A 12,403-nucleotide genomic window follows, 5' to 3' on the forward strand; every position below is an offset into this window, starting at 1 on the left:
AAAAAAAAAAACGACCAATCTTCCTCCCATGTCAAAAGTCTGTTATTCTTGTACTTTCATGTTGTTTTGCTTTTTAAATACATCTCTTGTTCCTTTATCTTTCTGAATTTAAACTAATTTATACCCATTTTTTACATGAACGGTGGCTCTGTTCTATTCAAGTGTCCCAGTAAGTCATGACAGTGAGTCAGCATGCACAAAGCCCGGACCCAGAAACTGAGACAGCTAAAAGGAATTCAACCACCATTCATTTTGTTATTTACACCTGTGTTTTTCCTCCTATTGCACTGAAACTTCAAACCAAAAGTTTGCGTTTAAAATGGATATATAATGCAATTAATGTTAAACAAAAACAGCAACAAGCAAATGTTTTCATCATATTTATGGGTCACAGTACAGAAAACAGTAGTGACATCCTATTTTAAAAACACATCATCACTCAGGGGCTGCAAATGTTCAATATATTAAATCTCTGCACAGCAGAGATGGAGACAAAACAAGGAAAGAGAAAGAAGAGGAGAAACAGCAAGACACACAAGAACAGAGAGAACAGCTGAGGTACACATGAATAACAGCTCTGTAATAAATACAAGCACAGAGGCAGGTGAACTTTTTGAAAGGTAAAGGATTAAAGACATGATTTAGTCTGTTCTCTCCAAAGTTACTATTTAACTGACAATATGTCTTATAAGGCACTTGAAAACTACTTTGAAATTACATACTAGACATGTACAGTAGTGTATAACTTTAGATGATTATGGTTTGACATGAAAGGGAAAGCTTATCACAAGCATGACCAAAAGAAAAATGTCTTCTATCATTTGTAGACACAAAAAGGAAATGAGAGCACAGTATAACAAGGAAAGTGTAAAATGTCAATACTGATGATTTTGGCCACATCATGTGTCACAATATTGACTAACATACATGAGATTGGGTGCAGCGGACACACTTTTTGTATGGCAAACCAACTAAGCCAAAATGACTTAATTAACAGACTCTTGTGGTGACCACAAGTGCAGCTTAGATGGGATGAAATGTTTAGTGACTCCAGCTGAGGCAGTTTGATCATGGTTTTTTTTACTTATTAAAAAGCTCATTAGTTTGTGTTTCTCCCCCTTTGTAAATTTCATACTCATTATATTATGTACTCTCACACATTTTGGCTCAAACCCTAGAAGAATGCAAACACAAACTCACTCAGTACAGATTCCATAAATATTTAAGTGTCTGTCCACTCCACTACAGTAAGAAACTCTCCAACAAAATTTTAGATTCTGTTAAGAACAGAGACATACAATCATTAATGTTCTTCCGCTGAGGATAGTATTATCATAACACGCATTTTTATCACACTTCTTAGCATCAGTTCTACATTTCTCCCAGGGATGTGTCTGCCAGATCTCTTTCCCTCTATCCCTCCTCCTGTGTCACAGTCTCCGTTTCAGTCTCTGTGTCTGAGTGTTGTTCTAGCTGAGCGGTCAGGAAGGGGTTAAAGAAGAAGTCAAAACCAAACTGCAGGGCATTCTGAGCTGTGCGCCTCCAGTCATGTTCGATCTTGTATTGCCTACGGCCCGGCACTCTAGCACCACCGCATGACATACAGTGGATGGCTTTCAGTTCAAACACGGGCCATTTGGAGCCTAAACGCCCCTCCAGTATGGTGCTAAACTCCACCAGGCTTCCTGTGTTTAAGTGTAGGAGCATAGACTTGAACTCATTACTAGCACGCAGAACTATGTCTTTAGTTGCATCTTCATCCTCTATGATCGTCCCGTTCTTGGTCTTCCTCTCCAGCGGCATGCCCATTGTGACTTCGAATTTGTATCGATCAAAGCGTTTGACGTGGCATTCGTGCTTGGCCAGTCTTTTGAGTTTACAGAGGGGGTCTTCGGGAGGGGGAGCCGGGGCAGGCAGAGGCTGGGGCACAGCGGTGGCGTTTCTAACCTCCTCACACAAAGGATACGGCTCACCATACAGGCACCGCATCCAGTTCCCCACAAACACAGGCAGCAGGTTAACTATTGACTGTGGCCCATTCTCAATGTCGGTCACTCGGACGTATTTGAAGCGTCCGGTCCAGGTGACACGATGTCCTTCGAGATGAGAGCATAGAATCTGAGTTTGGGCCATGTTGGACTCTTTCCAGGACAGAGGACCACAGAGGTTGCTGTACTCAGGCCACGTCAGGGTGGAGTTATACACCTTCATGCCTTCAGACCTGTACACGTACATCCAGCAGAAGAGCACCACCGCACTGAGCCACACCAGGATGAGCTTGACGATGCTGCTCCGTGACAAAGACCGAAAAACGGCAACGGGGTTGAGGCTGAAGCGAGTCCAAAGCCTCAACACAACTGGCACGAAGCAAACGGTCAGTGTGACAACCATCTTGGTCACCTCCAGGGCGAGGAACCACTGCAGTAACTGGATGATGAGCATTGCGGCAAGGCCCAGTGAGAGTATAGGAAGGGCGAACAGGAAGAGGAAGTAGCCCACACAGGTGCGGATGAGTCCTATTGCACTGGCATTATTGAGGAACACCAAGCAGAGCTCACACCAGGTAAAGCAGACCAGGTAGGGCACCAGGCACAGGTAGGTGCCCTTGAAGCCTCTCAGCTGGGCCATACGGAAGAGGAGATAGAAAAGGTGTCCATATAGTAGACACGGCATCCCCAGGTTTAACGCCACAACGTCCCCTACAGGCACAGTGATGAACGTCGCCCCGAAGACCTTGAGGAACTGGAAGGAGTCTGGCAGGAGGTAAGTGAGGGAGCAGGCGCCAGAGAGGACCTCTGTGAGGAGGGCTTTACGAGCAAAGAGCTGAGCAGAGGCATGAAGGCTGAGGAAGGCGGTGATGGTGAAGAAGAGAGCGATGGCAGCAAACTCTGAGCAAGGGATCCAGGATTTATCAGCAACAGGGAAGGAGAAAACCACAAAGACCACCGAGAGCAGGAAGTACCTGGCGACACAAAGACACAGGATGTACTTAATCTGCTGTAAAAGCATTTTGCATATGTGTATTTGTCATCTTGATTCGATTCACTTTCTTGAATTTGACATTTTATTTTAACTATAACTTTTCTTTCTCAACTCTTTATATGTTCTTACAATTTGTTTTATTAATGTTTAGGTTCCAGAAGTTAAAACAAAAAAGTTACTTTTACTCTTAATTACTGTAACATTAAAATGATTTTTTTTTAAATACATGATTGTTTCTGCATGACAAAACCAGTGAAACGTGAACAAAACTAAACCGTTAACGAAACCAAGTAAACAACTAAAAGTGGTAAACTGAGCAAAGGAATGAACACGTTTACATATGGATGAAGGTAAACAGGGATGAACATACAGATAAGGCTCCAAGTGTGTCCATCCAAAGTTGGTCTCAGCCTGCTCCATATCAAGACCAGGTTCAAAGTGAGCCAGCAGGTCTGTCAGAGCCCGAAAGTTTTCCCATGCTTTTGAATTCTGTAGAAAGAAATGTGTATTCATTCAAAATTTAATGTCATTTTTTAACTGAGCTTGATCCAAAATCTACAGGATTGATAGCAGTTGTCACTAACCTGAAATACCCGCAGCGTGCAGATGACCATGGAGAAGAATGAGAGGTAGAAAACCAGCAGGGGGATGAGGAAGATGAAGAACTCGATGGTGAGGTTGGAGATGATAAAGAAGAAGATGAGTGCGTTGACGTGGTGGGTGGGGATCAGGGCGCTGAGCCACTGCATGCCAGCCCGCGATGCCCAGTCGATGAGGTGCTCCTTGATCTCCAGCAGAGCGTACAGAGGGAACTTCAGCAGCTAGAGAAAAATGATCAGCAGCTACTCAATATCAAACAAAAATGCAAAATGTGAAGAATATAATTATTTTCTTTTCCAGTTATCAGCTGTTCTGTTCAGTTCAGCAGAATCTCAGGTTCTATTTTGATTGTTTTTGCTTATTTTTGTTTTGAATCAACTGTGGACACATTGGTTATGATTATAATTTAAGGGATGCAGTGGCTTTACACCAGACAAAAAACAAAAGGTAACATTAGAAGTGGATAATACAGCAGATTAATAATGGGCACAATATCTGTGGTTCAGCAAACACATTAAACTTAATCAAAGTGTGAAATGCGAGGTAAATCTTCACAGGGACGGCATGCACAGCTACATCCTTACAGAGACAGAGAGCTTCCCACCTTTTGGTGCAGCGGCAACTCATCTGGATTCTTCACTACTACGCCATCAATGTCGTCTTCATCATCGCCTCCTGCAGCAGCCATAACTGGTGACGGTGCAATACCCTGAGCGTACTTCTTAGTCATCTCGACGAAATCGTCAAGACCGACAAGGGAACTGGCTACACAGAAGACACGTGTTGTATGTTAACTCACAAACCACTTTTTTTCTTGTTGTAACTATGATTTCATCTTGTTGAATGTTTAAAAATAATGTTTTTATTCCCTTTGGGACACCTTAGACGTTAATTACAAAATGCATATAAACAATCACAGCTGTGATGACTTGTGTATGTTAAATAGGAGATCAGACATACCCTCACTGGTGACCATTGTCTCCAGGACTCTCCTCTGTTTCTTGGCAGAGCTGTTTAGTGGCCCAGGGGAGACTGGTTTCCCTGTAGATGAAGAAATGATTGAATGAGATGTTAAAAAATTCCCCTCAATATGCAGCTTACTGTTTTTTTGTCTGTAATTCTTTTTATTAATTTGTATTATCTGTTCAGTTTATATAACTTAATAAGCTGTATGATGTCGGTGTGTCGAAAATAAAGTATATTTCCCCTGCTACCTGGCTCTGCGTGGACGTGCTCAACGTTCTCTAGCATCTCCGAAACAGCCAGCGACTTCTTCCTCTCTGGATTCAACTTCCAGTACATAAGCAGAGCCGCTTTCCTAACTCCTCTCTCGAAACGAGTCTCTGTACACAACTTCTTCACCTCCTCAAAGTTCTCCAAAGTGATGCCTGATAAACAAAAGAAGGCAAATGTGCATAATGTTAAAAGGCAAACTATTCCCAGGCAACTTTAATAATATCAAACCAACGATTTTTATGTTGCCTTGCTAATGGCTATGGATTGAGGGTGTTAACAGTTAACAGACATTTTGGTACCTTTCCTCGAGGCCAAGCACTGCTGCAGCAGTTTGACGGCATCCTTGCGGCCTTGTTTAGCAGCCTGGACCAGCCAAGTGACCGCTGTGCAGTTGTTCAGCTCCTCATCCCTTTCTTCTGCTAATGCCAGGAAGTAACGCCCCATCTGGACACACAGACACACACACACACACTTTCAGACTTGCAAGGCAAGCATCACTTTGACTTAGTGACCTGTCCTTCCCATCAAAATGTCACTCTCAAATAACATTTATCATTACTTGGCCGATCTGTTCTGTGCCCACCATATGGCCATTAAAGTCAACAGCATTTACAGTGAGTTCATTGACACTGACCTTGGTCTGTGCTTTAGCATCTCCTGACTTCGCTCTCACCTCCAGATCTTCAAAAGTGACCTCCTCCTCTGGCTCCTCTGAAGGACACAGGAAGCCATTCACTAACACTGTAGTCGATTTCATGGGTCTTTAAAACATTGTATTAGTGACACTTGATAAAACAGTGTTAAACACAATCAACCGTGTGATAAATTTGTGGCCGTTAAATCGTTAAATATGATTACTGTAAATAATTGTATATATACTGTTGTACGTGAGTATTTCTACAGTAAATAGGAGAATAGTGCGAAACCATTAGTTTTTAAAGCAACTAGTGTAGTCTGGGGAATAACTTAACTTCTCTCTTCTCCTTGACGAGCATGCCCACACCCACCCCCACACACAGACACACACACAGACATTTTTCTTCTTTGTCTTTGTGACCTCTCTGTCATCAGTGAGTGCTAGAATACACTCTACACGGCCTAAAACTGTTGTCCAAGTCATTTCCAGCTAAAATTAAACAACTAACAAGACTAAAATTCTTTCTATTTTTCTGCTAGGAAATACTTCTGTTACTTTATTTTTCTTGCTAACAGCTTAAATTAATGTTGAATTAGGTTTTCATCATGTTCTTTTCATGTTTCTTCAATACTCTGCACACATGGTCCATATAAACATTAAGAGGCATATGGAAACAGGTCAGTGACGCGAGTGATCCCAGAGCATGTGCATGAGTCAAATCCTTCCAGAAACAGCTCCTGTCCTGATAAGACAGTCCCACTGAACCCTGCCACTTTAATTATCATCTTTTTTCAGCTGATGACTTCTGCTACTCTCAACTCCCAGGGCCTCACTAGAGATAGAGTGGCCAGATGGAAAAGTTGTTGTTCTTAAAGCAAATGATAAATCTCTCTAACTATATACACCAGGGAAAAGATGGTGGGCAGCAACAAATGTGGAAACACTCTCCAAGTTTCAAAACGCCCACACAATGTAAGTGATACTGGTGAGGGAGGTGGTGCTGTGTCTGTGTCTGTCTGTTACAGGAAGCAAAAGGAAATGTGATGAGATCCAGCAGCTTCCGTCAGATGTCCGTCTGTGCTCCTGCTACGCTGCTCATACATGTAACCCACCACCTGAACCCTAAAATAACTTTTTGCTTAGCACAGTCAACAGCAGATGCTAGCTTCGTCGATGCAACTCACGCTCACACAGCGATGCAATCTGTCTCCCATTTTTACTTTCACTAGCTACATTATGATTGTCTTTTCAATTATAAACAGCTAGGCACATGGTACGGTGTGTGTGTTTTTCAGGGGGCGGGATTAGATCTAATGGGAAAAAAAATGGTCCAAATGAAATGACTGAGGTGTTAGATTTCACACTTTCCAGTAACACTCCATATTAACAAGATGTCACTGCAGAGTCACGCAGCAAACTAAAACATGATATCCTCAGCAGAACTAAAAGATCTCATACTATGTGAACTTTAAATTCTGGATTTGATTAGTGGAAAATAAACAGAGTTGAAGCTCTATCAAAAGATAGGGGTGAGACAGGCTTTTCTTCTCCAGTCAGCAGAATGGGAGAGGCTGCTTTACATGTTGTGGTAAATGTCTACAGTTGTTATGGAGACACTATAGTACACGCAATAAAATGGGGGTGTTGGCTGCACTGATTGTTGAAGAAGAGGGAGGTGAAACAGTGTAGTAAAGATTGTTTTTAGGATTTAAAGTGTAAAAGAACAAAGGTCAGTTTGATTCTCACCTGGCTCAGGTGTGGGAGGTGGCTGAGAAGCTGTAGCAGCAGCTAAGGATCCAGTTAGGGGATTCCCTGTAGCGGCTGCATTGAGCTGAGATCTGCCTACGTGAGAGAGGCTCCTGGTGGGCTGGCGGAGAGGTGAGGCAGGTAGCGTGGACAGGGAGGAAGAGCGGGAAGAAAGACCTGGAGAAGTCCGAGGGGAGGCAGTGGAGGGAGAGGATGAGGGTGTGGCTGGAGGTGTTGGCATGCTGAGTTTAGGTTTAGGCCGGTCTGAGGTTGGTGTGGTTTTGGTAGTGGATGAGCTGGATGAGGAGGGGCCCGCCCTGAGGGTGGTGGGAGATAATGGGCTTGGTTTTGGGGTGGATGAGTTGCCAGTCAGTGATGGTTCCATGGCTGAAAACCGCATCAGACAACAAATCAGTGAAAAAGAAAACTCACAATCAGAGAAATGACAGAGAATCAGTCAAAATAAAACATCATAAGCGCCTAAATCTTTTGCACAGTACTGTTTATCTGCTTCCCCTTTAACATGGTGCCAGCAGACACCTGTGGCTCTCAACCATATGCCACCAAGACCCAAGCGCCAGCAGACTTTCATTCTAACAACACTACAACAACTGATGGCTAATAAAGAAGTAGACTGGAACTCTATATCAGTCTGCACATTTTTTTTTGCCCCCATGACACACAGCTGAGTACTAACATGTGCTGACTAAACAGTCCAATTCCCTTTTACTCAGGACTTAACATCCCTGTTTAATATATATACAAGTTTAAGTTAAGTTTGTTTCAGCTGTGCAAAACTTTTTGCCCTCTGTGATAGCAGACCCGTCCTGTGGTCTGCAGTCTATTTTAGACATTATTTCTAAGGGATTCCCGGGCAGCTATATTGAGACGGTGTCATCTGCGACGCTGAGTGCCCTGAGTGGGAACGTGATGAGTCCTGTTGCAGTTTAGGGAACCCCCCTTTGACCCGTACGAGGAGGCTCTAATGACACTGATTTAACTGGTGGGGTTGACAGAGATAATCCTAATAGTGATCACAATTTAGCCACTATTCATTCACAGCTACACTGCAGTGTAAATACCGAGATACAAAAAGACAGTGGCAGATGTGGCAGGCAGCTTAGATAACCCAGTGGTCTTGTTGCTAATGCTAAAGTTGTCCGCTCACCTTTACCACGTACGTACCGGTTTATTTCTAAATCCTCCAAGTGAAAATACTTCGAGAAATATATCAGTTTCTTTTTTACTCGGTGTCCCACGTCATTCTTCCCTTTCGCTTTCGTAAAATCTTCCTCCTGTCCGCTGTTTTGCAGTCGGTCAAACTCCAAACACATACAATGTACAGGAAAGTCTGCCAGCTGCTCCACTCGACGTTCACGCCTACTTCATATCATGCTTGTTTTGATTGGACAAAACAGAGAACTCGCTTTCCTTAACGCGATTTGATTGGCTGCTGCGGCCGAAAGCGCAAACAATTTATCTCAGTCATGAACAATCAACCATCGAAAGATTTCATGTTAAAGGTAAGTGGCTGAAACCTTAAGATCAGGGACACTAATTTCTGTTTATCAACACCAGTATAAATGGGCTAAATTCAAAAATGAGTTTCTACAGTTGAGCTTGAGACCTCTTTAAATACATTCTCACTTTATATTAATCATTATTCGATTTCATCGATTTCATTCGATTTTCTTTTTTCTGTTTGCAACAACAGGATGTTTGTTTTCTACCAGGAGATGGCAGTAGCCTACATGACATGTTTTTATTTACAAATGTGATGAACTTTAAAAAGATTATTATTTTCCTTCAGTTTGTACAGTCTTTGAAATTACATTAAAAACAGATACAAAATATTCTTTGCTTGTTTTTTTATAAGTAATAATCTCTTCATTTTACTTTTGCATTTGCATAGGATGTATAAGCTATGATAGTGCAGTCCATTTTTATTTTGTTACTATTTTTTTATGATAAATGTTATAAAGAATCATACAGTATTTTTGTCCCATGAAATTTGGACTAAATGGCAGTACATTTTATTCTTTGAGTATTTTAAGAATAAATCACATTTATAAAAAGTGTTGCTTTACAGAAACATACAACAACATACATACATACAGAAATGTATGCTTTGAGTTGTGCCACTTGATTAAATTTGTAATCGATAGGTTATTGGTACTCAATAAACTTGACCTTCCATTTATGGTTGAATATAAACAGTCTGAAACCCAAAAATATTCAGTTTACTGTCATGTTCAACAGAGAGCTGCAGCAAAAAATTTTGCTTAGCTGTGGTGAGAGGAGGAAATGAAACAGAAGACTTGTGGTTTACAGAATTCACCGCCTTCAAGTATTTTGCTAGATCTGATTTTGGGATTAAAAGCAAATAATAGTCAGATTTAGCTTTTCCTATTGCAGATGTGCATTTGTTCCAAAGCTGCCTAAAAAAAAAGCAGACCGGTGACTCTTGCCAGACGCCAACATGTCTGGCAAGAGTAACTGCTTTATTTTGCTCTTTGAGAAGGGATGAAATTTCTGCTGAGAACCAAGGATTTGACCAATTTTAACTTTTTTAAAAGGTGCATGTTTATCAACTTCTGACTTAAAAGACTTACAAAAGACTTACTGCTCATCACAATGTTTGAAATTCTGTCTTATTGCCATATGTGAACATAGTTTTATCATTCTGGTGCTTCTAATGCAAGCTATTGGACAATGATCAATAAGAACAAGCTCAATTATATAGATGAGATTATTAAGATTATTCTTTTTGACCCTTGAATTGACAGGTCTGTGCCCCCAAAATCCCAGGAATAGCAGATGGTGTATGGTGATTGCCACACCAGTAGGTGGAACCTTATGAGTGTGGAGTCAGTTTGATAAAAGGTGTGATGGAAACTATAAGAGGGAAAATTTCAGCTTTTGTTGGGTGGGTGGGTGGGGGTCGAGGGGGGTGTGTTTGGTTCACAGACTGCTATTTGCTTACCACTGCAGTACATGATATTTTAAAGTTACATTGGCGGGAATATACAAGAATTAGCACAGCGGTGACAAAAGTCATTAAAGTATTTAAGAAAAGCATAAGGTGCTTATAAATAACAACTATATAATCTGATTCACTTTTGGATTCAGTGTTTGTCCAACAACTAAGTTTCATCACATGATCCAAACTACACATTTCAGAGAGTACAGGCAAAGGTAGCTTGAGTTATTTCTTCTGCAAAACTAACAGGTAAAACTTTAATAGCCTGCCTCCAAATCTGTGATTTGAGTGTAGTATTTACTACGTGTTTCATTCTGTGAAAATAACATGTTGATTAAGAGCAAACAAGTTACTAAGGTTATGTTTCTAAGTTTGTAACTTTGTTCAGAGGTGTGTCTTTTTGCTCTCATACAGAGCAACCTGCCAGCAGGAAAACATTAAAGTTCAGAAGAGCGGGACCTAGGCAAAAAAGGAAATGGAGCAGACAACAGAAAAGAGAAGGACTCAAAAGAAAGAGTGAGATTAAAGTTCAATTCTGGGAATGAGAGTAGATACCACATTGTGGGAAAAGAAGGAAATGGGGGCAGTAATTGCTTAACTGCTGCTGCATTAAAGCAGTTATGTAAATGCCTCCCGATTAGTAGATTAATGAAATCCAGTTGAGAGGATAAGCAGGACCCTTGTACTGGTTTTAGTCTTTCACATGCACACCTTCAATCTATATTAGGCAATCTGTCTTTTAAGTGGACTTAGCCACACACACACACTCACTGACGCAATTCTCATCTAATTTGAGCAAGGCAGCTCACGATAGATATTTGTAATAATGAGCTTGTTATGAGTCCAAATCTTTTGATTATGCTAAACCCCTTGCAGATTTGTTTGGGCTACTGTGCCCCTGTCTGAGACGGTCACAGTCATCACTCAAAGCTTTTTACCATGTGGTCACTACTTAGCTGATTGAAAATTGAAATAAGCTGGTCTTTTTTTTTTACCTCAGTCTGTTTGTTGTCTCTGTCGGTATCCCCTGTCCTGAAAGTAGTGACTCAAGAATCCAAGTGATGGAGACTCACCATCATCTTTCCTAATTTCATATCTGGCAAGCCCTCTCCCTCAGTTGCAGTGATTAAAAGCTGCCATATAACACAACAGAATGGAGGCCATTAGTCCCACATTCACTCAGCCCCCCTCTTCATGTCCTGTCTGTGTCTATGGTAACAGGTCTCTGTATATACAGCACAGGCCCCACCCATGGGCTCCCCTGGCATTGCCAGTGACTCTCACAGGAAGAGACACTCGAAGAGGAGGAGAGGAGATTATGGTCAGCAACCATAGCAACCAGAAGGGTTATGTGAGAACGGACATTGACTGCAGTGAAGATGAGTATTTCCATCACAAATGCAGCCCAGTAGCTGTTCTGACCTTTGAAGTTTCTGTCTGCAGGGAAATGGGCTGTAATTCTGGATCGGCTGTAACCAGCTAATACTTCGCTCAGTTTTCAAGACCTATGATAGTTTATAATTACATCTGCTATAAAAAATATTGTACGTGCTTGTTTATGTTATGATACTAATATAAGAACAGAGGACATGCTGTCATACAATCTAGTTAGCCTAATTTCTCAGACAACAAATTAATCCAAGTCTCATGAAATTGGTGCCACTGACTGATCATCTTAAAACATGAGTACTTTATAATATAAATGTTATTATGAAGTCCAGTTGTGCTTAAATCATTGGCACATCCTACACATTTTCCAAGTGGGGAAAAAACTCGGCTCCTTCCTGTGGGTTATGTCCCTCCTTCAGCTGCCAGCCCTCTTTGTATTGATCTGCTGCTATTTTGAGGCCTGAGTGGAAAAGAAGGCAGAGAAGAAGAAAAATTAAGTGATACAACAAGGAGAGTAGGAATAGCTGTAAACAGCCAAGCCTTTAGTTACAACCTTTTAGATTCGAGATTATGTTAGTTTTGAGGTTTTTTGTGTTTTGTCTCAATAAGATAAAATAAATCAACAAAGACTGTAATATTAAAAAACAAAGTTCTGTGCAACGCATTGTTTATTTACATCTTGAGCCAATGGAACTAATGCTAAGACAACCCTATAACTCTCCTAACCTTTCTAATTGAGTCATTAAACAGCTTCTATTATGATTCTGAGTGAAGGCAGAAATAGTCCATTTGTAGAGTGAAGTAGGCCTACTGGACTCTCCAAATTAACATTA

The 12,403-nt window shown here is 41.2% G+C and overlaps 1 protein-coding gene across 3 annotated transcripts; it reads right to left on the reverse strand.

The window, feature by feature from the left end:
* Positions 1–365: 365 nt before the first annotated feature.
* wfs1b (Wolfram syndrome 1b (wolframin)) lies at positions 366–11,351 on the reverse strand. 3 transcript variants are annotated; one of them, XM_056383619.1, is made up of 10 exons: positions 11,177–11,351; positions 7,202–7,588; positions 5,453–5,529; positions 5,118–5,262; positions 4,797–4,970; positions 4,543–4,623; positions 4,187–4,347; positions 3,567–3,803; positions 3,353–3,471; positions 366–2,962 (listed from the first exon to the last, which is right to left on the reverse strand). In XM_056383619.1, the coding sequence occupies exons 2-10, from the start codon at positions 7,584–7,586 to the stop codon at positions 1,414–1,416; spliced, it is 2,928 nt and encodes a 975-aa protein (XP_056239594.1). In that variant the 5' UTR covers positions 7,587–7,588; positions 11,177–11,351; the 3' UTR covers positions 366–1,413. The 3 variants fall into 3 exon arrangements, with proteins under 3 accessions (XP_056239594.1, XP_056239592.1, XP_056239593.1); XM_056383617.1 differs by lacking the exon at positions 11,177–11,351 and adding an exon at positions 8,370–8,558; XM_056383618.1 differs by lacking the exon at positions 11,177–11,351 and adding an exon at positions 8,387–8,527.
* Between the last annotated feature and the right edge of the window lie 1,052 nt (positions 11,352–12,403).

The sequence above is a fragment of the Seriola aureovittata genome, chromosome 8 (genome assembly GCF_021018895.1).
Source record: "Seriola aureovittata isolate HTS-2021-v1 ecotype China chromosome 8, ASM2101889v1, whole genome shotgun sequence".
Classification (NCBI taxonomy): Eukaryota; Metazoa; Chordata; class Actinopteri; order Carangiformes; family Carangidae; genus Seriola; species Seriola aureovittata.